This window comes from Dromaius novaehollandiae, chromosome 3 (assembly GCF_036370855.1).
Source record: "Dromaius novaehollandiae isolate bDroNov1 chromosome 3, bDroNov1.hap1, whole genome shotgun sequence".
NCBI lineage: Eukaryota > Metazoa > Chordata > Aves > Casuariiformes > Dromaiidae > Dromaius > Dromaius novaehollandiae.
The window spans coordinates 82,103,207-82,130,279 of record NC_088100.1 but is presented as its reverse complement, the minus strand read 5'-3'; the positions used below and the strand labels follow the sequence as shown (position 1 = coordinate 82,130,279).

Sequence of the window (27,073 nt, the reverse complement as noted above, 5' to 3'; positions counted from 1 at the left end):
GCAGATGGAAAATAGCAATAGCTGCATAGATCATGGTCTTCTGATCACTTACCAGGGGTTACATTTAATTCATCTGAAATGACATAAATTGCTGCTCTTCTGGAGGCATGGTTAGCAGGGGACACAAACTCTGGCTGCTTGTGGGGAGACGGCCCCACATAAGAGTTCACCAGCTCAGGGCGCCACATGTTTCTTTGAAGATGAAGGCAAGCTGTGTGCAACTGTCTGCAGCATTTGGCTTGTGCAACATGCTTTGGCCAGGTTCACACTAGAGGAAGGACTGAGGGGAGGTGAGAAGCAACAATTTTTCTCTAAATTAAGTCTGCAAAGACTTTTAGACCTTAACTTAAACATTCTTCTGAGGAAGCCTGGACCAGGGACCTCTGTTACAAATATTCAAAAATAAATTTTCATCTATACGTTCCTTAGTCTTCCTTAGTTCACAGTCTACCAGGCTGCAATTCATCTGGCTATGACAAGAGAAGTGTTATGCAGCTGTGCAGCACATCTGGAAATAAATTCTAAATTGAACAAAATTTTATGCAACATTATATTTTAAAAAGCACCTTACAGTAATCTGTAGCCAAGCAGCAATAAAGAATTTTAATCACTGTACTCTGTGCTGTACTGAGATTAAATGCAATCCCATTTCATAAAAGCCTGTGGTCGCTCAAGGACATCAATTTCAGTCTGCTTGAAATGCATGTCTGCCCCAACCAAATGCCCCTCACATTACAAATCCAGTATCGGACTTTATCAAAAAAAAAAAAAAAAAAGACAAAAGCAACCCCCCCCCCTCTGATTTTTGAACTCATGAACACAACAGGGCTGGAGACCTGAATGGGTGGGCAGCATGCATATTCCTCTTTACAAAAGCTCCTGGTAAAGTTGGCATGACAAAGGGACCACAGCTATTTGGACAGAAGTCTCAGCAGAAGTGTTGCAAGAAACTCCTGGCGTCCCAGTCAGACTTCTTCAGATATTCATTGCCAGGTTGATGAACTAGTATCAGAAGAGAGATCAAACTTAGAATAAATAATTTCAGCCACCTCCAACCAAATGAAAGAGAGGAGTTCACAAGCACTGCCTTGTTCCAAGCTGATCCACACAGGGAAGGGGAACTCTGAGTGTAACCTTTTATGTCATGTCAGGATGAGGAGCAGAAGGCAGAGACCTCTCCTAGCATGCACGTGGGGCTCGTTCAGCATTTAATTCTGTGCTTTGGGAGGAGACAGAGCTCTGCTAGCACCAGATGACAACAGTGGCAGTGATGGCATTTGCATCCCTGCAGTCCATATGGGCTCCCACATTTGTTGTGCCGGGGAATTCATTGTGCCTTGCCCCAGGGAACTTTCAGCTAGAGCATAAAGTGAGAGACAGCCCACATGCCACAAGGCGCCAAAGAGAGCACAAGAAAATAATAAGCCAGTGCTGAGCAGTGATTTGGGGAGAGCAAAAGACGTCCAGTCCCAGTCTGCTGCTTCCTTGTTCCCCTGTTGTGAGCTGGTACCCTGGGGAAGTAAAGAGCAGGGAGTCCAGAAAGGGGGGATGGGAATCTGTGACTATGCAATAGGGCTGGAGAGGAAGGAAACAGCATGGAGGAGATGTAATCAGAATGTGCACTGTAAAATCACAGCTCTGCTCAAATCTATGGCAAACTCCCCCTGCACTTTTATGGACATGGATTTCACCTGAAGTGTCAGGCAAAAATATCCCAGTTCCTATGAGAGGACAAAGCTCTAGACAAGCCCCTTAATTTTGTTGGTGTTTATGAAGCCATGCTCATACCTCACTTATGTTCAGGTTAATGAACTCCTTGTTTTTCACACTCAGTGCCTGGAATACTCCTGGAATGAAAAACAGGACGTCAGAGCTATAAATACACCTCATTCATATTCATGCATGAGCTTCCCATCCCACAGTGACAGGTGGCCATGCCAAAGAAAGGAAAGCCCTGGTGCAAGGACTGATCACTTCTGACTGATTGGTGGTGGTAGCTGCTCTGAGAAATGAAGTCCTTACAAGAGGAAATATCTCATTGACTTAGGTCTTTGTGTGAGTCTCACTTCAGAACTTGACTGGTAGTGGGTGTCCTGGCTGTGCTAAACATGCAGATCTGGATGATACCCTGAAAAGAAGCCAAGCAATTTGCATTTCTTTATATATCTAATTTAACTTCCATCTCTCAGTAATTTAATAATTCTACTCCAATGCAAATTGAACCAGGGAGTAAAGAGAACAAAACTAAAAGATATTGCTCAGGAAAGTTACTTTTGATCCTCACAGAGTGAGCCGAGTTTGATTTGAGTTTGGAGCCACACTGAAGATCACTTCACAGTTCATCCAGCCATTTTACCTATCTCTACTACTCCTACTCTAGAAAGAGAGAGACCCTGCATGTGAATGAACTGAGGCGTAGGGTGCCTTGATGTAGAGTAAATCATATCTTCAGCAGGACAAGTTATGTAAAAGGTGCAGGAGATCCCTGCACAAGTGCATGACTCATATCTTTTTGCACGGGGCACAAGCAATATTTGAACCTTGGACTTCAGTGATCCCAAACTAAGCTCTCACCACTTGCATGAAAGGAAGAGCTCCCTTGGCTGAGTGCCACGATGGGCTGTTGCCCTCGTGGGTGGAGTCCCGGGAAGCAGCGTGCCCCTCTCCTGAGTCGCACACGCTGTGGGAGGGCCTGGGCATGGAGCCTGGGAGGACGTGCTTGGCCAGCACCATGGGAGCAAAGGGGCAGCAGGAGCCTGGGGGTGGGAAGAAGAAACAGGAGCAGGAATTCCAGCGAGTGCCACCCACAGAGTGCTGTGGGTGGAGTGCTCAGGGAATTGGAGACTAGGCCGGTGAGACACACAGCCCATCCACTTTTTTGCAAGTGAGATTTGGCCACAAGCTGGTTGAGAGCTGCTAGTTGGATAGGTTAGCCATGAGAAAAGATATAACATGGGCTTGGCAAGCATTCTTCACATGCCTGCATGTGTTTGTGAAGCAGGCTCTATTCACAAGGGGAAATTTTCCATTTAGCAGAAGGACATTTTTTACTTCATGAGAGAAAAACTATCCTAAAAGCAAATCCTAAACACTGTTCCTTTTTGTTTGCTGTTCAATGTACACACTTGATCTCAAATATTATGCAATATGCTCCACAACAACCAAAAATGGAGAATTTTTTCGAATGGGAAGAAGTTCCAGAGGAAGAAGATACTCACGACTTGCATTCTCTAGGCGAATTAAGCAGTTCAGAAAATCATCAAATTCAATCTGGAACTGTTCATCAGAGTATCGGAGAACAATCAGCTGCAGCAGGTAGTTGTTGAGCTGGTATCCTTCCCAAACACACACACACAAAGGAAAAGTGAGCAACCTCGTAGGCCAGAAAGAAATCTGCAAATCTCTACTAGCTAATCTTGAAAACCAGTTGATGGGAGGATACTCTACAGCATGCATTCGTCCAGAAAGTGATCTGACTGCAAAGTCAATTAAACTGGCAATGAATATGGAACTCCAAACAAGAAATTTTGCAGTCACTGCAATTTTTTGATGTATGAGGGACCATTCTGCCTCCTTGAAATTTATAAAGATTTCTGCAAAACTAGGTGCTTAAATAAAAATAGTTTGTGATGCAATGCAAACCCACTGACTTCTTTGTCTTCGACAAATAGCTCATTCATGGCTCCTCTGACCCTAGAGTGGAGATGGGCTCTGAAGTGGTTTGTTCTAGGATCTAACCCTGCACGTGTGCAGCTCTGTTAAGTTTAACAGAGCTCAACAAAAATGTGGAGACTGCTCTGACTGACTGCCCTGGGAGGCTTGTGCTCTCTGGGGCAAAATAAGGGAACATCCTGTTGTAAATATTTTCACAGCAGACCCAAAGCAGCCAACCCCATTCTCCTTTTGCTGCAGTTTGCTCTTCACATAATCAGATGAAAGGGCCAGTGTCAACCCACACAGACAGGCTCCCCAAAGTACTTCCTAAAAACATCCAATTTCCTGAATGAGGCAGCCCAAGGACCAGATATCGGGATCATCCCTTCTCCTTGAAGGTGCCCTAGTCAAAGCCCACTGTCTCTGATGCTCTCCACCGGGGCCATGAGCTCGCTTGGGGCCATGGCCCAGCTCCAGACCTACAGTTTTCCACTCCAGGTGCCTTTCTGGGGTTTAGTCCTCCTCCCTGCCCAGAGGCACACAGCCAGCATAATTTCTTGCAGCTCTCTTCACCTACAGTGGATCTGCCTGACAGGCTTCCCAAATAAAATGTAGTGCTTAACTTACCTGCAGCTTTTAGAGCGCTGCGAAGCTCGTATGAGGACATGGAGCCAGATTTATCAAAGTCAAACCGAAGAAAGATATTCTGTTACGAAAGGAGCACATGGAAATTTCAGTATTTCCATATGAAAGGGAGCACCGATATGGCACACAAAGGAATGGTGTTTATCTTTAAATACATAGCACAAGCATTTAAGAAAGCTGACAAGACTCTGGTCGAGATCCAGTCTGATTTTGTAACTGAGGAGCAAATCTGGGCCCCAGTTCTCTTTGTCATTTGAATAGGCTGTTGTGAAACTCAAATAAGTACTGCCAAACCCAAGAGTTCAATAACAGTTGCTCTTCATAAAAAATTCCATGATTTTTTTAAAAGTAATTTTATCTGGGAAGGATGTATTTTTATTCATCTTCTAAATTCTCCCTGTTGAGGCATTCTCCTCACTTTTTTCCCAAGTTTATAGCTCTGAAGGCTATAAACAAATTGCTTAATGTGAAGCTGATATTGTCATTACTCCTTTGCATCTAGTTATAAAAAATCTAAACATTCATGGTACAACCAAGAGAACTGGTAGAACTGGTTTGAATTTTGACCTAAATATTAAGTAATTATTAAGCTGCAGTTAAATTCCATCTTTTTAATGGGTCAACAAACATGAACCTTCCCTGGACTATGAGTTAATTAGAGTTGTTGTCATATTCAGCTTAAAAATTTCTGTCAGATACACCTGCAAATCTTCCTGTAGGAAACAAGGATTTCTCAAGCCTCCTTGTTAAAAAACAACACATCTTTTGATAAGGGGGACATGAAATTAGTACCTGGAAAAGTATTTGTGATTTCTGATGAGCTAGACCAGAAGCAGAGAACTGCGTATTTCAAATGCTTGCGTGAAGCATGAATTCAGAATAACTATTAATCACCATAAGGAAACAATTATGATGTCCTTTTTTGAATATTAGGTCTGTGGCCTGATCCTGCAAGCTTGCATATTTTTACTGCCATATACAGTGGCAGGGAAATGTGTTCAAATTTGAACCAACACTTTCCCAGACTTCAGTGTTGTTGACTTTTGAGAGATCAATAGTGGAAATGCAGAGACTTATGAAATGAGTGTTTCCTACTAGCCATGAATCATCGCTTTCTTCTTCTTTAAAACAGCAGTAATGGAAAAGCCTTAAATTTAGTTTTGATTGGCTTCCATATTAGTGCCTATTGCATTCTTTATCCCAAAGAAAAATCTCTGTTATTTCCAGCAAACCATTGTAGTTCAGCATGACACAAAGCTAAGAATGTCTTTGACTATCCAAAAGAAGCCCCCCTACTTTTTGCACACTTGTTTTTAATTAAAATTTGTGGTTTGTAAACACTTCTGTCTCTATTTTTGTCTGCACATACATATTCAACTATGCAAGAAATAGCTAATAAAATGGAGAAGCAAATACAATGAATAATGTCACCTACAATCCATTTCTTCATTTTTTCCCAGAAAACTTTGAACTCATTAAATTCCAGTTTCCCATTGCCACTGGACTAGTAATCTGCATTAAGGAAAAGGACGTGTTACATGGAGGTCCGAATTCTGAACATATTCACCAGTGCTGTTTCTTTAAAGAGATAACATCTTGCCTCAAAAGCCTGTGGTGCTGCTGAAACCAATACTGGGATTTCTCATGCGGCGCAGCTCAAACGGTTACAGCGATGGCTGCTGCTGTGATACTTGTGAGACAGGATGCGGTACAATAACACAGCTGAGCAATGCAGGCTCCACTGGAGTAAGAAAGACAGATTGTTCTGAGGCAAGAACAGCTTTGAATGTAAATGGGCTATAAATGATTCAGAGAATTAAATTACCTGATTGATTAAAAAAATTGCTACTGTACTCAAAGGAATTAGTCAACCAATGTGCTATTCAGAATTGTTAGCTAGAGACCAGGCTCTACCATAGTGGCTCAGTCAAAAACTAATGAGACATACAGAGTGAGGTTGGTAAAATCTGGTCCTTATGATCTGAGAAAAAATGCCAATACAGCAATTGTGAGGAGTCTAGATCTGCCTGGACTTCCCTCTGCCTAAAGTGTGAAGATCTTAATATTTATTTTACTGAGTTACTGATGTCCCCCAAGCAGAGCTCACTTGCAGGATGGGGCACTTGCTCAGAAATGCTACATAACTAATGGGCCCAACTTGACCATTTTTCACTTTTCATCTTACTTTTCAGGACAAAGCCCTTGCTCAGAGCGGTACTAGCTCAGCAAGCATTCACACAGGCCAAAATGCTCCAGGTGGCGCCTAGCTAATGCCTGCCAGTATTTAAGCACCTACATTGGTGACACTACTGAGGGCCCCCGCAGATCCCAAGGACATTATCAGTCCTGCAAAACAGTCTGTTTAACCGGACAGGTTTGAAAACGTTGGCCAGAGAGCAGCATCAAAGTGCCTCTGCAACGTTTTTCTTTCTGCGTCATGTAAAACCTCGGCCCTCCTTCCTGCACAGTTTGATCACAGCCAGGGAATTTTGCGGTATATAGCACTGGGGAGACTCTGCCAGTTTTGCCCCGGGGTTGCATTCATGTCATTTTGCTCCTCTGCTGTGTTCAGCATGGGATGGTTGTGTCTGCGTTCCCCGTGCTTCCAAAGCAGATAAGAAATGTCTCCCGTATTTATTGAAAACTACACAGAGATTTGCTTGGAAGCACTGCAAACCATGGAAACTGTTTTTATCCTATAGAGTGAACCTAAGACTGCTGCCATGCGTCTGGGTCAAGTGCAGATCCTGGCTCTGTGCCAGCGCCGTGTAGGGATGAGATGTCAGCACGGACCAGTTCCCTCCTGACGCTTGATTCCTAGGGGAGGAAATTTAGGACTAGTCCCCTGTTTCTCATTATGTATATATGGTAACTGCCTTGCTCTACCTAAGGAGAAGCCATGCTGAGAGAATTCAATAGAAATCAGACCATGGCAAAGGAAAAATCTCATGGGGAAGTACCAGGGCTGTGATTCATCTCACCTAAAGTCTGAGCAGTCATTTAGCATTCCTCAAGGTCAGACACTTCCAGAACAGGCGCAATTACACCATCCTTTTCACTATCTACAGAGGGAGCCTAGAAAGCTAGCTTAGATGTAGACACCTACACCACAAATGTCTAACTTTGGGCAGACATATCTCACCCACATGTCTACTTCCTGGAGCTCCAGTATTTAGCTGGAAGACTAGATTTTCCAGCTTTTAGTCTGGTTGTCAAAATAGCCACAACTTTGATATCAGTAATTTTCAACATTCTTCTGATCCTTCATTTTCTGACCCATAATTTTTTTCCAGTGAGGTGCAGACCTCTGCCTGGTGAATTTAACCCTCCAGACAACAGACTTTTCTGAATTATCTCCTACAGACTCTTCTCAAGTATAGCTTGAAAATGCTGCACGAGATGAAAATAGTGCAACTTTTACAACTGCTCAGCATTAAAGCATCTCTTTCTGAAATCTGTGGCAGAAGATTGTCTGTGCTTAAGACTCCTAACCTTAAATTTCTAAAAAAAACCCAACAGGATACAACTTTGCCATAATTTTTGTCTTGTGGACAGTGTTCCTCCATGACATTACCACATCTCTATTACCTATGACAGATAATGCTATGGACAATTGTATTCAGTATACATTTACCCTTATAAGCACTTATTTGAAAGGATACATCCATAAGAGAAATGATGTTTCGGCATGAAATGAGACTTAAATTCTTGAATTTGATGTTCTTTGCTGAAAAAGGACAATAATAAGAAAGAAGTCATTGGGCAAATATGCTTTCTCTAAACTCATAGTACAAAACAGGGTTTCCTAAACAGAGATAGTGCCTAGCAGGTTTAGCTGGCTCTGAGACCTCATTGTTGGAGAACCTGTACCCTGGAAGAGGAAGACAGCTCATGCTACAGAGAAATTCCAGACAGGGGAGATATTTACTGAAGACATGAAAGGAAAAACAGCTTTTGTTTTGTAAATCAGGAGAGGAGGTTCAGAGAGACCTTCCAGTCATATAAAGGGCCCATGGCAGAGTCAGAAATCATGTCCATGTGTTACGTCCCAGCCCAGTGTCTGTCTCTCCAGACCAGAGCAACAGGGCAATGGAGAACTGGCCTCACTGAAGTGACATGGATCATGTTGGAGGTAGCGCAAACTAGTGGGTAGATCAAGACCCAGATCTGTTCCTGGTTCTGCCCTTGGCTGGCTGCAGGATACTAAGCAAAGCTGGTAACAGAACCTTTATTTTCCCATTTGTAAGTGAATTTAATTCTAGCTTTTAAAAGTTCCTTACAGCCCTTAGCTGCATGCCACTGAACAAGCGCTTACTTTTTTTTAATATGGCGTTCAGAATGTATTCAAGTTCTTCTGCAGTTATCTCCATATCCTAAAGTAAAAAAAATAGCACCACTGGTTACTTGAGTGTTTCTGGAATCAGACACACCAAAAACCTCAGGAACCACAAACATCATGCATCTGTACTTCGTTGCAATTCAGGAAAAGAGAATCACACAAAACCCCCAGGGCAATCTAAAAACCAAAAAGGTGGTAAAATAGAAGAGTGCTGCGCTGAGTAAGGGTGTCTGAAAGTGCTCTCAAGCAAGAACCATTGATTCTAAGAAAAAGAGACTGCGGGAGCACACTGAGCGAGGTAGGCTCCCTCAGAGTTTGACTTGGGTCAGCCTTTTTGCTAACCAGGGACTGCACCCCTTTCTGTCTAGACATATGGCATGGTGACATCTGGTGCCTAAACAATACACTGCAACTAAGCATACTGCCCAAAGAAACATGGCATTTTCACTCTGCCTGCCCCTGGGAGGGAGCACAAGTCTGTCCCCGCTTTTCACATGTTTCTATGACCCACAAGTCCTGAGGATATTCTGGGTTTTGCACTCACCTTTCCTGAAATCTGTTCAAACAACACCCGGAACTGCTTCTCTTCTTCTGTTTCTCGTGGGCTTGGGGTTGGATTTGGAGGCTATAAGATCAACCACAGGAAGACATTACCAGAATCACAAAAGATAACATTTCTCCTACACACATCCTCTCCTAATGTGGAGGGAGCATACTACCTCTTGAAATAAGAGTACACGCTCCTGAACTTTGCCGTACCTTGAGTGCAGATCTGAAGCTTCCCAACTATCTAAGCTGCCGTAGGGGAATCTCACCCTCACTCCTTTGCCTGAGCGATTATGCAGTGTGCCATTGCTTTAGCTGTCTCGAAACCGGAGCACGCACACCCTGAAAAACGCCTCCTCTCCTCTCATGCCCCCTGCACCACACTGTTCCAGGTCCTTCCAGCCACTGGAGGACAATCCCAGCTCTCCTGAGCTCTTTCCAGCTGCAACACCGAGGACCTCTTGCCCCTCTTGGTGGCCAGCAGCCAGCGGTGGCAGCAAGTCTGCACATTAGCCCTGGTTCAGTCAGCTGGGGCCGGGGCAGAGAGTGTGTGGGCCATCAGCAGCTGCCAGATGAGATCCTCAGCACTGTCACAGAGGTGTAAAGGCAAAGCATCAGCCAGCAGCCAGCGGTGGCAGCAAGTCTGCACATTAGCCCTGGTTCAGTCAGCTGGGGCCGGGGGAGAGAGTGTGTGGGCCATCAGCAGCTGCCAGATGAGATCCTCAGCACTGTCACAGAGGTGTAAAGGCAAAGCATCAGCCTGCATTGATGAGGAGAGAGATGCAATAGCATAGGGCTATTGCTTTAGCTAGGGTGGCCATGCAAACACTGCTTGCCCGCTTACGTTTATTTTTTGGTATATGTATGCTCCCCAATTCCTACTGCTCATATTTGGATGCAGCACCTTAGCGATACTGGGGTAGATGAATAGATGTACTTCGCTACTGAACATGGCCCTGAGGTCCTAGAAGCAGAGATGTGTATTTGCTAGCTGGTCCTTGGAGGAGAGTTTTAATAAAGAGGACATGTGAGATCTTGGCTTAGCTTATTTCCGTGGAAAATCACACCACAACCAATGGATTATTTGCAAGGATACAGTTAGACAGAAGCTGACTCACAGTCAGCTGTAGTTAGTGCTCAGCAGGCAGATCAGACCATTCAGAAGGGAAAATAATTGAATCATTTCGCTAGGTGCATGCATGCATCAAGCTTTCCCTCCCAAGCACTCTGTGGGTATGGGTAAGTTGGTCTGCTAAATAAATGTAGGTCTGTGGAAATTCTCTGCTTTTTATTTTCTTCATGGTAACCAGAATTTTAAAATATGCTAGTGGCCATATGCCTCACTAGTGCTAACAGATGTACCTTCAGCTGACCTGTGGCTGTTACCAGCTTTTGCCGCTGTCTGATTCTAACTGCATTGAAGCAGATGCAAAAGTATCTTATCGTTATGATTTTGATTGTTACAGTTCCTTTGCCATATTCCGCAGAACCGAATGTTTCAGTCACATACACAAAGCCAGCAATTGTGTAAGGTTCCTCTGAAATGGATGTGTTTTAGCCAAACACAGTGAAAGCAGTGTGTGCTGGCTTCTGCTGAGCTATCCTCTTGCTTAACTCTGTAGACTTACCTCAGGGAGATCAATGGCAACATTTTCATCTAGATCCCTGGAGAAAAGAAAACCTTATTCAGTATTTGAAGATGTTCAATATCTGCTCAGGGTGGAAAAGGGTGGGCTTACACATTACATTTTCTGGAGGTAAAAGATAATACTGCATTTTTTTCTAAACAGGTTAAGTTTAGGTAAAATTCACCCTTATGCAGCTAGTCAGATTTTTTTTGCATTATTTAAATCCTGGTATAAGCTCTTGAAACAGACTTTAAGCAGGACTCAGGAAGGGCACAGCTGCTGTGCATACTATATGCTAAATATTACATCTCATTCTTTATTCATTTTTTTTTTCCAATTTTTTCTCAATAGCCTGTTTTTTATATTAAATCGTCATTTGGACAAATTTTGAGAGGAAACAAAAGGAAACACCGCTGCATTTGCAGCTCACTGAACAATATCAGGCAGCTAGCAATTCATCCTTGTTAAGCTCCCAGTGGATTCACCATGGCAAGCCTTATTCCCCCTCCTCCTAAGCTCCACTCCAAAAAAAAAAAAAAAAGAAAGAAAAAGATTGGATTCAGCAAAAATAGGCAAATTGCATGTGCAGACAGATTTTTTCCAACCGCTTTGAAGGGAGCAGGGCAGGCAAGTCTTGACCCAGCTTGACCTAACACAGGAGGGCACGCTGCAGGCCAAAAGCATTTTTCACACGTTTCTCCCTAAGAGTAAACAAGCAAATAGAAATCCCGGAGAGACAACATACACACCAGGATCTTCCCACACCAGGGCTCTGGGTGAGCGCTGGAGGCCCGGGGCTCAGGGCTAACTTACTGGGTGATGGCCTTCTTCTCCGAGAAAATCCTCAGGCAGAAGTCAGCTTCCTGGTGCGGCTCGAAGGTGGTAGGAACAAGAACATAATCTCCAGGTGGCAGCTTGAAACGGTCAGATACTTCCCTCAAATTAATGTAGGTTTTGCTCCTTGCCTTGGAGGGGTGGTACCTGAAGAAGTCTTTGCTCAGGTGTCCCTCTCCGCTGGGGCTCTGGGGGGAATCGAAGGGAGCGTCGCGGCAGGCCACGGTGCTGGCGGGGGCCCATGGCCGCCTTCCCTGCCACTTCCCTGCCACCAAGCCAAGCTCTGTGCAGCACAAGCCCATCCCTAGGACCCTCGCCCACACGCTGGCAGCCACCTAGCTCTCACTGCCAGGCAAGGGCGTGGTGGTCCTCTCCCCTCACAGGGCTGCTCTGGATGGAGAAAGGGCCTCCAGGGGTTTGTCATCCCCGCTGAGTGCGGGGATGGACACCCCGTCTGTGAGGGGCCCAGGGAGGCTCATAAGAAGCAATTTCCTTTCAAAGAGCCAGACAGGGGTGGGCAGAGTAAGGGGCTCGGGGAGTTAGTCCTGAGAAACTATGCCCCCGTAGGGACAAATCCTTCTCTGACAAGCATCCATCCTAACCAAGTGACAATTCTCCCTGGGCCTGGATACAACGGAGAAGATTATTTTAAGAGCAAGGGCCCTAAAAATGCATTATGACTGGCTGGGATACGAATCCAGAGGGAAATGCTAATACCGATAGTGTGGCTACTGCACCATGAAAGCAAGGCAATACCTCATAAATAGAGTAGCCGATGGTTAGCATTTCAGCACCGAGCTTTTTGAGTTTACGGCGATCCTTTTGCATCAGAGCTGCTATGAATGTGCAGTCATCTTGCCCATCATCTTTCTCTGTCAAATGCAGCTTGATTTGTGGATTCGTCCAGAAAGTCTCTGCCAATGTAAAGAACACCAGATAGTTTTTGCCTCAGAATAATAACAATACCACCACCACCACCACCACCACCACCACCACCACTACTACTACTACTACTACTACTACTACTAGAAAAAAGAGGAAGACAAAAAGAACAATAGAGCTGAAGCTGAGGTTTCGTTCAAATTTATTTTTTCCATTAGCTGTCATGCTTTTTTCCACTCAGCACTGCAGAAAATAAGTCAAATCCCAAAGTCCTTCATGGAGCTAGGTATAGAAGAGATTTTCAGCTTGATATTTTATTAAGTTACCATGGTTTAAATAAGGTTGTCAGATGGGATTTTTTAAAAGTATATAGCTATAGTGATCCCACAGTGCCGGTGCCAGTCTGGAGTAACACAGTCCAGATCCATGATGCTACTTCAGAGCCACATAAGCATGCTGGCTGAGCTTGATTTTTGTCTCATTTTACACTGACTGCTGTAGTTTAAGTGACTTATTTGGAGTTATTCCTGCTCACGCAAATATAAGTGAGAGACAAACTGGTTTCAATAAACTCAAGGGCAAAGAAAGCAGTTCTTTGGCCCTAACATCTCAAGTAGGACTGTATAAACATTTGTCCCTTTGGCTGATTCCTACCAGGTGAGATTCAGCTGCTCTGTCCTTCGCCCATGCTTCTGGCTAAGGGGTAATGGAAGAGCAGGCTGCGGGTGGGTAAGGACTTCTGTGTCTGCTTTCCATTTTCAAAGCAATATCTATTTACCTAGAAAATTTCTGCATCCTCCAGCAGTGGATCCCCGGACCCAGCTCCCCTGGTGGATGGTCACCTCCCACTTGTGGGGAGTGTTGTCTTCCAGGGCATCCGGAGTGAGGTTGCAGATCTCAACTTTATCAAAATGCACTTTGAAGTCTTCAAATTTCATCCTGAGTGAAAGACAAGGGAAGGGACTGGCACTCCTTCACTTCAGCAAAGGCTCCCCAGCAGAAGTTACTTAGTCCCCAGGATCCCAGGGCCAGATCACTAGCACACGTAGATCTGAACAGCTGGAGTAAAGCCTGCTGTGGGAAGAGATGCTTCACCAACATCATCCTCCAGGCTCACAGATCCCAGCCTTAATGGCTGCATCTATATTGCCTGAGAGCAGACCAGAAAATGGCAGGCATCTGTGCAGGACCCACATCTGCCTGTAAATCAACTGTATGCTCAGAGCTGGACACATGACAACACTTTAAGGGACACATGGCGATGGATTAGCCAGGTCCTAATACAACTGGTCTGTCCGCACTGCAGGTAAAGTCAAATTTGGGCCTTTGCTAGGGTGCCTAGGCTGAAGCTGCTTACCCTGCTCTCCCTTGTGAGTACTTGGGACCTTGTCCTAGCAAAAACATGCATCAAACAGAGGGACAGCGGGTATGCCCAGACTTGAGTAGAGGCTCCAACTCGCCCTTGAAAGGTAAGATAGACACTTCTGTGTGCTACTGTGTCATATAGATTGCAGTATATGTATTTCATACCCAAGGTGGATACATGTACATGACCATGGCAAGGAGGAAGCAAATGCCCAAATGCAGCTGTTCTTGAGTTACTATGCTGGGCCAGTTGAACCTAGCCTGCAAGTTGATTGGTGTGCTGAGAAGCAGATAAGCCATGCGATCTTAGCTGGCAAGTAAAAGGGCAAAGAGACACCAACAGGCCAGCTGGCTGAGGGGCCTGGTATTCAGGAGGGGACTGCTGGAGGCAGGCACCCAGCTGGGCTGAGGAGTGCAGCCCTGGGGCAAAGAGAACAGAACAGGGGAGCTGTCTAAGAGAAAATAGCTTGCCTGGTGGGCACTGCAAGGACAGGAAGGCCCTATTCACTAAGACGAAGGGAGGCCAGACATCCAGGCTCCCTCTATAAGCCATTAGGTCTTTGAGAGGGCAATTTAGCATCCAGATGTGTCTTCTGCTCTGAATTGCTATCTAGAAGAGCCTCTGACTTTGTCCCCTGACTCTAGAAATAATGTAGAGATACTGATCTCCTCCCTAACATGAGCTTCTGCAACTGCCCCTGTGCCCCAGTGGCTGATGCATACCAACAGACTGGAGTAGTGGGACATCATGTATATATGGGGCAGTGGCAGACAGGAGCCAGCTCGCCCTCAGCGTAGCTCACCAAGCACAGCAAGTTCCATCTTCTGCTGTATATAGAACAGACGTCTGCTGTGGCTTTAATTTACATGTGCTAAGGGCCATTTTACAACTTGTTTTTAGTGTGGGAAGAAATGGCAGAATTTGGTTTCCTTGCCTCAGTCCTCTTTCTTGTTAGCTATTCCCATGTAGCAAGCTCTGCATGACACAGGCACTGCTAATTCTCACTTTGATGCTCAGTGCACTAGAGCAGGGGTAGCCTAACAAAATCTGTCTCTAACTGGCTCGATTTCCCAGCCACAGGAGGCAATTTGGGGCTCTTTGGCAACATGCTGCCAAGCAGATGAAGCAATTGCACTTCGTGGATCAGATTTGGCTCCTACTCACTGCTGATGGAGGTGTAAAACACCTGTTCTGACTTCCCTAGGGCTGCTCTAGATTTGCAGTGGTATAGGCAAGAGAAGACTCTGCTTTTGGCAGGGAAGGGACTTCAGTGAGTGAGAAACTTATTTCTTAGTCAACAGCAGGATGCCTCCTTCCCATCTGGAAGAAGCACAGTCTTGTCTGCCCTTGACAAGACTGACCTTAATTACTGCTAATATACAACCCAAATATCTTTGATGTAGTTAAGGAGGTCAGAGGCAGGACATGAGCATGTTACCATAAAGATTTTGTTCAGTCCTCAAAAACACAAAGAAAAAAAGGGACAAAAGTTCTTATCAGATCGTGTTTCACACCTTGGCTGCTTTATCCCTTGTGCTCTTCCATAGCTGTGCTGCCTTTTCTCATCAACTGAAGCCATACTGATGATAGGACACTTGTTTCACTTTAAATATCCCATAGCTTTTGATCAAATTTTCCTCTCTAAACTACCCTTCTTCCTAGCCATCCTGTTCTGCCCAGGATGAAGCCAAACACAATACACGAGAATAAACAGGAGTATTTCTTCTTCCTTTTCTTCTTTGTTATCTAAGGAAATGAGCCTGTATAGGAGAAACAACCATTGCTTAGCATACATTCAACAGAAGGAAAAAGCTGGAACCATAAACCTATAGAGCATTTGCAGGGTTGTTAACTGCACATAAGATAGTGCGTGATAGGTTTCCTGGGCTCCCTTTCAGCTTCCAGATACATTAAAAAATGACTTGCAAAGAGAATATTTGTTGAGATCTCTGACTGCAAAACTTATTTTCAGGTCTACTTCAGTAGGAACTAGTTATGGCCAACATGGAAGAAAGCCCTCTTGTACCTGATGTTCCTGTAAAGCCCAAAGCTAATGTCTGCCATGGAGAACATGTTCTGAACTCTTGAGGAGCTAATTACTTGTCTGATGCTCACTATTTTTAGCAGCAAGCTTCAAAACACCTCACAAAGATGACCCCAGTTTTTCAGGGAGGCAAGCCAAGCCACCACCAAGAGTGGTTAATGGACCAGCTGATGGTCCCTGCTGCAGAAGCAGGAGTATAGCTCATTCTTCATCCCCTCAGCTAAACTGCATCAATAAGCACCACAGTAGGAGCAAACAGAAAGCAGGAGAGAAGCGACTGGGTTGCTCTTTCCTCAACTGACCATTTTAATGTCTTTAGGGATACACAGCACTCATTATTCATACAAAACCTGATGGGGAAACTATCAAGGTGTAGCTTAGAAGAGGCAAAGGGGCAAACGCTCCTTAGAGAAATAAACACAAATCAAAAGGCATCAGGAGAAATAAGTCTGATGTATTGGGTGGAGGGTTTCACTGGTATCAAACTTGCCAGACTGGTTTTGAAAGCATTTCATATCTTCTGTATATTGTTCTTGTCTACTTAACCCCTTTGGGGAAAATGTCAGTCCGAATGGCTTTTGTTTCTCCTCTGAATGTTTGAGAACTGACAGATGCTATATGAAGGCCAATATTTGCCTGAGTGTGCTCAATCTCATTCATTTTTGTTGATGTTTTAAGGACTTATTTAACTATTGGCCTAGTTCTATTGGACAGATGACTCTGGATGAATTTCGTTGTTCATGTGATGCACACCTGTATCTCCACTATATGGTCATGCTTTAAGGATATCAATAGCAAAATAATTCAAAATATCCTATGTAGAAATACTTACAGTGGTAGATCTGTCACTAGACCTACTTCCTTCTGGAACTGTGAAAGTTTGGGATAATTTTTTTATGTGACCTAACGTGCTGCATCATCTCTCTCAGATCGCTTTTTAGGAAAGTATATCAGGACTAAAGGTGAACTTTGCTTTAACTTGCATTATAGCTCTGGAACAGCCCCACTAAACACTCTCTAAATTTACCTCTGTAAAAGAAATGAGTATTTGGCCCTAGAAAATGTGACCAGACACACTGTCTGTATTGCACAGCATGGTTGATATAAAGGGGGATTATGTGCAAGTCACCCATCTGCTGTCTGAGACCATGAATATGGCATGAAGAACACTCTGCACTTCTAGAGCAATTTCCACCATGTTGTTTTTTCATTTCATTTCATCTTTTCTGAAATCATTTCATACATATCCTGGTTTTCTCTTGCTTTCTGTAAGAAGTAGTGTTGCTTCTAAGCACTCCCTTCCCTACCAGCATATGACTAATATCAACCCTTTCAGCCCACTTTAGAGCAGAGTTGAAGGCATTTCATAGGCAATGTAGTACAGTACAATACTCCTTCCTGAGCTCTGGGGCCTGCCTGTGTTCATGATAAAGATTTAAAGGATGTTACACCCATGGGAGATGTGCAGTATTTGAAATACAGTAATGCCATTACCTAAGCTGACTTTTTAAACACTTTCTGTTGTTAAATAAGCAGGTACACAGATAAGATGCACAGAAAACCAAGGGATTTCTCTCTGCCCTCTCTTTGGATGAAACTGAGCATTTCCTCACTCACAGATTTCATCCCGATCTCCCCTTTGGCCCCTTATGGCTCAATTTCTGACTAGAGTCACACACTTTAAAATGCTGTGGCTTACCAGAACTCTCCGTCATCCAGTGCTGTCTGCGATAAGCGTTTCTGCTCAGATGGGCTGACTGAGCGCCACTCCGGAGAACTGCAGGAAAACAAAACCGAGCTTTGCTAAGGTATATGGCATTAATTTTCCTTGTCTGGCTGGCCACATCAGCAGCCTGTCCACCTTTTGGATGTGTTTGGTTTGAGCAGCAGACACAGACACAGGTGACTTTAGGAGGCTCTCAGGACCCTGCTCTCACTTCACTCGGTGGCAGAAACCCTATGGACGCAGCTGGAAGCAGGACTGGGCCACCAGTCCGGACGCTGTTCTAGGACCGCCCCAGCTGTGATGTTCCCTGCACTCAGAGCTGGGACTGCTGTCATGTGTAATAGCTGAAATACTGCTATCAGTAAACCTCAGGGTTTTGGTAAGTCTTGCTCCACCTTAAATCTGCTTTCCATCTGTAGCACCATCTCTGCTTTGAAGTTTGTCATTAATTTAGGGCCAGGAGTCTCTTCAAAATGAAGTCAATGGGGACCAGACAGGCTCCTTGCCCTGTAGCAGAGAGATCTGCTGGATAATGTGGCTTCCTGGTAGAGCCTTTCCCTCCTTTTCATTCATCCCTACAGCGCCAGCTGTAGCCGGGCTGACAACAAACAAAAACTCTGTGACGGCTTTTTGGAAAAATGGGAAATGCCACTACTGCATTTCCAAACTGATATGAAAAAACACGGAGTACCTGGCACCTTATATGAGATTTTTAATTCCAGCAACCATCACAAAATGTTAATACAGATTCCTGTATTTACCTGGAAGCCGACCTGCCTTGACAGAGCTTTGTGCTGGCACCTTGAGCCTCCCACATACAGAGTCAGAGCACTGCTTTGCAGATACAGCACTTTGGATAAACAGCCCAGTTTGCTGGATGACTGTCCTGATCTTAACCTCTCCATTTTCGGAGATAATCACTAATTATATATGCCAATTATCCTCATTTTTATTTTTTTAACATAACAAAGTATCAGAGCTGACGCAGAAATATTTATTTCTGAATCATGCTAAGGAAAGGGCCATTCAGAGGAGCACTATGGATGATCAGATGTCTCAGCAGTTTTAAAGAGGCAGTAAGGTTACAGCTGCTCTCTTCTGCATCTGTGTAAATCAAGAAAAACTCAGAAGAAGCAATGAAACAAAAAGAGGCTATGTATATATGGGAAAATATATGGGAAAAGTGTATATTTGAGGGGAAAATGCAGTATTGCTTTTAACCAAATACAAGTTTTGTTTTTTTGGGTTTTTTTGTATTGTTTGCATTTCATTTAGCTATGGTGGTTAGATTAGGCTTAGACTGGTTTTCAGACCAATCCGATTTTATTTTTGCATCTTTCCACAACTTTGGAGGGTGCCATGTAGAAATATGGGCTCATGTAATGGTCATCTACAACCTGCAAGGACTAAGTGATATATCTAGAAATCCAGAGCAGAGTAAATGCAAATAGAGGCTCATAAGCTACTCAGAAGGGCTAATACAGCATCAGCTTCCAGATTACCTGCAGTAGGATGATATAGGGATGTTGTGTTACAGGTACTATGGTGAAAGACTTGCAAAAGATAAACCAAAAAACTCTCCAAATGTATATTTCCCCAGTGAGGAGTGTCTTTAAAATATTTTTTCCCATTTATATTAATGCTTGATTTTTGCTAATTCTACATTTGAGGGGGTTAACCACGTTGACAGTGTCTCTATACCTGAGCTGCTTTGAAAATATTGAGGGTGACACGTTAGGATGGCAGTAACACTGTTAAGTATGTGCAAGCTCTTCATTTAATTTTCTGGAAAATAGCTGTGGCTGCAGGAAACTAGATGCAGGCCAGCAGCTTGGTTTTGCCTTTGCGATATGAGCTCACTGCCAGGCAAGTGTGTATGGTAGAAAGCACGCACTTGTCACTCCAGGGGCCGTTCCACTCCACCTGGCCCCAGGGATTCCTTATTCTCATGAGCTGCACTTTCCGGCCCCGATAGCTCACCTGGGGAAAGAGGAAATGAGGAAATAGTGAGTGTCACTAGTTAGGGAGCAAGTCTTCTCCAGTGTACACAGGCTGCGTAACGGCTGGGGAAAAGGCATGCTGCTATATAGAGGAGATGTGAGAGCGAAGGCAATTTGGAGCAGGACGACTCCTCCCAGGACAGAGAACCGCTCAGCAGAAGCTATGCTGGTGCCTTCTGCACAAGGGGAAGCAGAAAACATGCTCCATCACACTTGCTCCAGCTCCCAGCTCTGTCCGCAGGCTGGAGAAGCCGCTGTGCGTGCAGTCCCTTGGGGAGCTGAGGCCTGCGCTGTGGCCTGCTGAGACATGGTTCCCCGGGATGTCACCTTCCATCCCCTGAGGTCAGGGGGACACCCCCCTGTCTTTGCCCAGGCCTCTCCTTGCTGCATGCCAGTGACATGGGACAGTGGCGACGTACCTCATCAATGCCAGTCACGGAGTAAGCATGGCCCTTTATAAGCCCAAAGGGGGTTTTGGCTTCTGACTCGGCAGCACTGCTGGTCTGAAATATGAAAGAAAAATGTGAATATGTCTCCTCGGAAGGAGATTGCAAGTCATACTGCTTGGTCCCTCCCAAGTCCTAGGCAGCAGGCCAGTAGCTAACCAGTACTGTGAATGGAGAAACAGTCTTTCTGCTTGTTGCAGACATTGATGGTGCAATGGTGTCCTTCGACAAAAGGGAATTCCCTAGAGCTGGGTGGACTTTTTTGGAGCATCTTTTAGTCTTGGAGGAAATAAGGCTTTAGTTTATGCAAAACCTATGTGAATTTGACCTATAATGTGGAGGATCTGGGCTCAAATCCCATCTCTGCCTCTGAGGTTTTGCATCAATATCATCCACCTTTCTAGGATATCACTCTAAACTCTCATTCAAATGCAGCTTGTGTCAGGTAGGAGATGGGAAAAGGTGCTCTCAGATTGAGGTCAGAAGTTGATATGGTCTCATTTCATGCAAAGAGGCACTTGAGGGAGCAGTGATTGAACTGAAGTGTCCCATCAGCTAGCTGAGTATCACACTCCCTCTCTAGCTTGATGAATATTTAAATACCAAGCCAGAAAGCTCCATCAGGAGAGAAAGGGAAACTCAGTTCAGAAAACACTGAACCCCAGGGCTGAAAATACAGTCTTGAGCAAAGAGAGAGCTTGTTGAAAAGCTTTGCTCACAACAGGGCAGACAGCAGACCTGAGACAACAGGTCTCCCTCAGCTGAGGCAAATGTTGGAATGATTTGGCTACTGGACAGAGCAAATGAAAGCCTCCCTCTTTCTCCCCCAGTCTACACACTTCCTTTGCCTTTCCTACAAGTGCCCCAAAGGCATATGAAACATGTGCTCAATGCTTCCTTTGACCCGAAACTTTTTTCTCCGGTTGCTCATTCTGGTGAAGAAATCTGGCACATTTTTGTTTCCGAACATTTTTCCGAGCATTTTCCTCTGAGCACAGCAAACAAGGAAGCCATACGGGGAACAGCAATAGGACTTTCTCCCTCGGTGTTCAGCAGCTGATGACATCTTTCACAGAAAGTCAAGGGCACACGAGTGGCTCCTCTTACCCCGGGGTCAGACACACTGGTGGAGCAGCAGAAAGACACCTACATGGCTGCTGCTCACCGGGAACCTCTTCCATGGGAAAATGGGAGATACCAGTCTCTGGAGGGATAAAACTGATGCACCCTAAGCCCCGGTCCCTGTTTCCAAATGAGCACACTGATTCTGAAGAGTGTGTTGAGTCACCCAAGTCCCTATAGTTGTTGTTACAGAATTTAGGCCAGAAGAAGATCAATTTTGTTGTCTCTGGAGCCAGTAAATGCTCACAAGGCTATGGCCAACTTTAATGCTGACCTAGAGTAAGTAAGCCAGGAAATGAAGTTCACTCTTCCCAGGTGCTCACACTAATGTTATTATTGACTTAAAGAGTGTGGCCATCACATGCTGAAATGTGATTGTTTTATTTTCTTTTGAACAACTGTCATTAATACTTGTCATTAATTTAACCAGACTATAAAAAAATTTTTTTCTTTTACACAGAAACCACAAACCAGACTGAGAGTAAACCAGCTCCCATTTCTTACTTACATCAATAGAGCAGCCCACCATCGAGCATCTTTTCAGAGCTTTCTCTAGGATTTCATAGAAATTGTCAGGAGCCCTTTTAACCTCATACATTTCTCCTACTCCCCCAGTGAAATCTTCCATGGCTTCTATTGTACTGCCTCCTTTCAGGGCCTCGTAGCTGCCATTCAACCTGGAAAACATGTGCTCACCGTGAGACCTGCTTTTGAACTTTTCGAAGATAACTGTGCTTGAGTACTTTCTCACATGGATGTAAAATCACAGCAATGTCACTGAAGTCAACAAAAGTACTCCAGAATATACCCAGGATATATATGGGAAGTATTGGGATCATTCTGCTTTCTGTGTTAATTCCATTTTTAATTCATTCATTCCTCCATATCCCTAAAGCCTGGGGGGGTTCTTTCATTAATGACATTTATCAGGTTGGCAAAGATGGGACATCATTACTGTATCACTGGCTTGCTACCTGCCAAATCAGTTAAAAATAGAGTTAGCCAGAACCATCATTTGAGGTCTCAGTGGAGACACAAAGGCCAAGTTTCAGGCTTTGATCCAACTCCTATTACAGTCAACTAGTTGTGCCTAGTGATGTGCTGAAGTTGGACCAGCTCATAGGAGACAGACATAGCACCTTTAGATCAGGGTGGCAGCAAACACACATACACACACACAAAAGCACTGGATAGAAGCTGTTAACTTGAACTGTGAATAACGTACGTATGGTGTGGTACACCAAACTTACTTGGCATAGGCTTTCTCTAGTAAAGCACTCCAAAATTCATTGCGTTCAGCTGAGTGCAGGAAAACCAAGCGGCTTTTGAAGGTGGGTAATCGATCGTCAATCACAACATCCAGCCACTCATTGTGCTGCCAAAACTATTTAGAAAGGATGGAGCATGAGTTGGTTGACAGCATGTCATTTCCTGAAGCTAGCACACTGATATCTGAGTGCTTTTAATTATCGGTTCATTACAATCAGAGGCGTGCTTAGAAGGCATATGTCAGTCATCAGTTCCCCTTACACTGTGTGAGGCTGTTCTGAAGGAAGTGCAATCCGTAAAAGTCTTTTACTTTTAAGTAAAAGACTCAGATTACAAGTGTACAGATGTATTGTAGTTCCTGATTTAGATAACATCACTCATGTGGTTGGTGACAAGTGGTCACCTTATGATTCAAGCCATCTTTATGACACACATGCATATTACAGACCCCAGTCCAACTCCTGATTTATCTTTAAGGCCTGGCATCATAAATGGGGTTGAGGGGCCCCCCAAAAATGTGAAATGATTTCTAAAGTCATATTTTTCTTTACAAAGCAGACATGGCAATGTGTGTGCCTGTGGAAGGCTAAGGTAGTCTTCTAGGCTGCCGCTCAAAATGCAAACAATGAAGTTTAGTGATCCTGCCTTTTTCAGTGTCTCCTCTGGAATAACTAATAATCCCACCACAAAATGGACCATGACATGTAATGACCGAGTGCCCAGAAGTGTGTTCGTGCTGTCTTAGATGTTCATCTTACCTGGAAGTGAAATATTCCAGCGTAATCTGGCCCAAAATTTTGATCTGGTGGCACCACCCTTGCTAATGTTTTTTCATTCAGTGTAAGAGAAGCGATGGCTGCTAACAGCCAGCAGTCACCTGTGAATTGAGAAGAAGGAAGAAACTTCATTTTCTTCCCTTCAAGTGGAAAAAGAAGGTGGTTGAAGGGCCAGGAGATTTGTTATCCCAGTCAGCTGCCACCCTTGTTGAAATCCAAGCCTGTGCTCTTCAAATGCGTTATCCCTGCCCTGCACAGCCAGGACAGACTGACTGCAGTTTGGAGGTCCTGGTGGACATAGGGCTCCCTTGGTCTCACAGCACCCACATGTGAGGATCCTTCATCAACCTCAACTCCCAATGGCCTGATATGATCTCTGGCACAGGTGGGATGTGTCACCCACAGGGAAGCTATGGTTAAGGTGAGCTCGAGGGTACCTCTTGCTTCACTGCTACTACGAGCCCAAAAGAGACAACATCCCCTCCTCGCTTGTGAGAATATTCCTGCTGCTCAGCACCAGGGTAGGCACCAATGCCTCCGTCCGGGGATTCACTCACCGAGATCCCCTTGGCAGATGTCAGTTCTTGTGGCTCCTCCAACGATAAACTTGGGATCTTTGACAATGTCCTGGGAGAGCAGGAGAGAGAGATGGAGATGAGTTAAAACATGCCAGGGAACACATCACAGTCATTCTGAGCCCAGATGCGCAGCACTGTGTGTGCCACATGAAATACACTATCCTACAGCAGTGTAGCCACCATGAAAATGAGGTGGGCAATCCTTGCTAATTAATTATAGTGTAGGGCAATTAAAGAATCAGCTAACCTCATTTTTTTTTTTCTGAATTAGCTGGCTGCTAATGAAAGGCTGACATCCCTTATTCTCCTCCAGGCAATTGTTACAATATCCTAGCACATCCTGGTCTGGAATCTTGAAATTAGGATGTAACCCTGGCTAATTGGTTTTTGTTTTTCTCCACAGCCTGGAAAAGCTAAAACTGGCAATTTTCCTTTAAATACAGTCTTAAGGCTTTTTTATTCACCTGTGTATAATACATAGAACATACAGTGGCTGACAACCATGAGACTATTTCCTCCTCAAGCAAGCAAACAAAAAAGGTGGACTCCAGCCTTGTTTGTTTTACAGGGTTTTTAGTAGCTGGTTTTTAGTAGGCGGTGATGCTGCCCACCCTTGTGTGCTCAGAGATCAGAGGGACTGAGGTATATGATCATGGTGGCATTAAAACTATTTTGCAAGCATTCATTTGATTGCTTTAATTCAATTACAAGTACCACAGCTGGATAGGAAAATTACATTGGTAAACCACTAAATGTGGTTCTCTTCTCCCCTTTCCTATGGACTATAAATTGAATTGAATAGATTGAACTCAATAGAAAAAAGAGGAGAAGGTCATCCAGTATGTTGCTAGAGGAGTATGCCTTTATTTAATCAGTCAGCCCTGATACCCTATGGCAGATGCTACTGCACAAAGCTATTTTATGTAAACAGCAGAAACTTCTTAGGGGTGCATTTCCTGTGCTGATTCCTGAAGAATCTGCTACTGGCCACTGCTGTGACACTGTCCCAGATAAACCAGTACTGCTGTTCTTTAATCATGTTTTATCGCTGGGGACTTTGCTCCCCTCGTGATCTACCAATGCTCTTCAGGTGCTTCAAGTCTTGTGCTGGCTAGCAAAGCCCGGCCGTGCCCCACAGCAAATGAAGCAGCCTGAAATTTTGGTGTTTCAGGACATAAACTGCTTTGCCAAGGTTTTGCAGATGGCGATGGGCTAGTATTGGCAGCAAGGTGGGCAGTGTCTCTACTATACAAGCAGGGTGGCTGTTTGGAGATGCCATGCTTGAGGATTCAGCAAAGCTACAAAATCTGTACTACACACTATTTGCAACAGGTCCCCATGACTGTTTAAAAATCTTTAAACAAAAAGATTTTTTGGATGACCAGAGCTGCTTTAGAGCAGCAGCAGCATACAAGGATCATGCTCTGCCTGACTCTGGGAGGGATAAAGCACAAGGATTTTCTGGTGAGCCAGGAGAAGAAATGTCAGCTCTGCTTCTTGCTTTCCTTGTGTCTGTTCAGGACATTTTATAGTAGCCATGCACTTTCTGTGAAGTAGCCATACACCGGAAGAGATGACCAGCATTATAGCAAACCATGCCAAGCCAGTCACTCCCTGTTGACACAAGCACACTTGCCACACCTGATCCTGTTCACGAGTGAGCTTATCCCAGGGAGGTCACTCCTGTGTTGGGTAGGTTGGGCCAAATGGGGCAGTGTTCCTCCAAAAAGCTGAAAGTCTTCAGGAGAGCTGAGCAATTAAAGACCATCTTGTGGACTGGGCAGGCAGAAGGGGAGAGGGAAACATTTGCAGACCGCTGCTGAAGGTGTCTGAAGCGCCATTCCCTGTTTGACTCACAGAGGAGGCTTATGTTAATTTAAGCTCTCTGCTTTGGATGTCCCTCACTCAGTGCCCACAATGCTGCTCAAAAGGGAGCTCAGGCTGTCCTGAATGCTCTCCAAATTGTGCATTTGAGAGATTCAATAGATGACCTGGTATTCTAGAGGAAAATCTGCAGATCCTTGTCAACATTGTTGTTTAGGGGCTCTCCTATAAAACCCGGATCATGGCAGATCTAAATTTCTATTGCATCCTTGCTAGGGTGGTGTGACAAGAATGGAAACGACCTACGCAATATCACTTTGCACAGGAGTTTACCCAGGTAGGACATAGCTGGCAAATGTCTCTCTATTAACCCAACTCTAGAGTGCGTTCCATTGAGAAAAGGGACAAATTAGGTATCTCCTGTCATGAATCTCACCAACAGACAGCAGTTGCAAGGAACTCACTACCTGTTGCCCCCGCTACACACACACACATATCTTTCTCCATATCTATGTAGGTAGGGGTGTGTTTGTGTAAGGGGAAAGGAGCAGGAAAGGAAGTGGTGGTGAGGTTGTGCCCTGGCTGCGTTGCCCCAGGCGTGCCAGGGAGGAGGTACTGCAGTGCCCCGTGCCCCCATTATGCCCAGCAAAGGGAAACCACAGAGCACCTCCTCATTGCCCGGCCCGCCTGCTTGTTAAATACACTCAGTCATGTGTAGACTGCACATGAACAATAAAAACACAGCTCACTGCTCTCAGACATAAATCTAACAGCAGCTGATAAAGTAGCCGAGCTTTAATAACATGCCTTTTTTTAGCTCCTGGGGAACATAATTCTCATGGCAAGCACTGTATATAGCAGTTCCCAAGAAACTCCAAGGAAAGCTGACTAAGCCCACCAACCGTAAAATTTTTTGAAGCCAGTTCAGTAATATTCACTCAGGCTTTCTGTGCACCCTAAGGGCAGCCCAATTCGAGCATTTGCTAGCCCTCCCAATCTGGCACTATGGGACCAGTGCTCCCTCGTGCAAGTTATGTTCCCTTTTAAAAAAATGTAGCTCCATCAGACCAAACAGCTCTGTGTGTTAGCAAGGAACGAGACGAAAAGTCTTTCCACTAACACGGACTTGACCGTAGCTCACCCAGCACTGTGAGGGCTTGCTAGCTGGCTGCCAGCTTCACTGCTGCCCTGCAGCTGTCTCCTGGGGAGCTACATCCCCTGCAATTAGCTGCTTTGGCTACGCCAGCCCTGCGCGTGGCTGCTCTCCAAACCCGACCTGCTGCCCGTGCCGCCCATGCGTGTGCGCGCGCTGGCGTGCCCGCGTGTGCCCTGCCGAAGCTGAGGCCCCGGTGCCTGCAGGGTTGACGACTTAGCTGTGCTCGCCCTTCAGGCAG

At 44.8% G+C, this 27,073-nt stretch overlaps 1 protein-coding gene across 2 annotated transcripts in view; it reads right to left on the bottom strand.

Moving 5' to 3' along the window:
* Positions 1-536: 536 nt before the first annotated feature.
* CAPN9 (calpain 9) overlaps positions 537-27,073 on the bottom strand; it is a 30,438-nt gene continuing 3,901 nt past the window's right edge. The window contains exons 2-20 of one of the 2 annotated variants that reach the window (XM_026117348.2): positions 23,835-23,904; positions 23,260-23,378; positions 22,483-22,616; positions 21,741-21,909; positions 20,084-20,167; positions 19,559-19,644; positions 17,638-17,715; positions 13,307-13,467; positions 12,403-12,560; positions 11,626-11,684; positions 10,813-10,849; positions 9,183-9,263; positions 8,615-8,672; positions 7,962-8,026; positions 5,735-5,803; positions 4,282-4,360; positions 3,219-3,335; positions 1,789-1,847; positions 537-1,002 (exon numbers count right to left, since the gene is read on the bottom strand). In XM_026117348.2, coding sequence (XP_025973133.1) covers positions 976-1,002; positions 1,789-1,847; positions 3,219-3,335; positions 4,282-4,360; positions 5,735-5,803; positions 7,962-8,026; positions 8,615-8,672; positions 9,183-9,263; positions 10,813-10,849; positions 11,626-11,684; positions 12,403-12,560; positions 13,307-13,467; positions 17,638-17,715; positions 19,559-19,644; positions 20,084-20,167; positions 21,741-21,909; positions 22,483-22,616; positions 23,260-23,378; positions 23,835-23,904 — 1,710 coding nt within the window. In that variant the 3' untranslated portion in view covers positions 537-975. Of the gene's footprint in view, positions 1,003-1,788; positions 1,848-3,218; positions 3,336-4,281; positions 4,361-5,734; positions 5,804-7,961; positions 8,027-8,614; positions 8,673-9,182; positions 9,264-10,812; positions 10,850-11,625; positions 11,835-12,402; positions 12,561-13,306; positions 13,468-17,637; positions 17,716-19,558; positions 19,645-20,083; positions 20,168-21,740; positions 21,910-22,482; positions 22,617-23,259; positions 23,379-23,834; positions 23,905-27,073 lie in introns of both variants that reach the window. The other variant, XM_026117347.2, reaches the window with a different exon arrangement.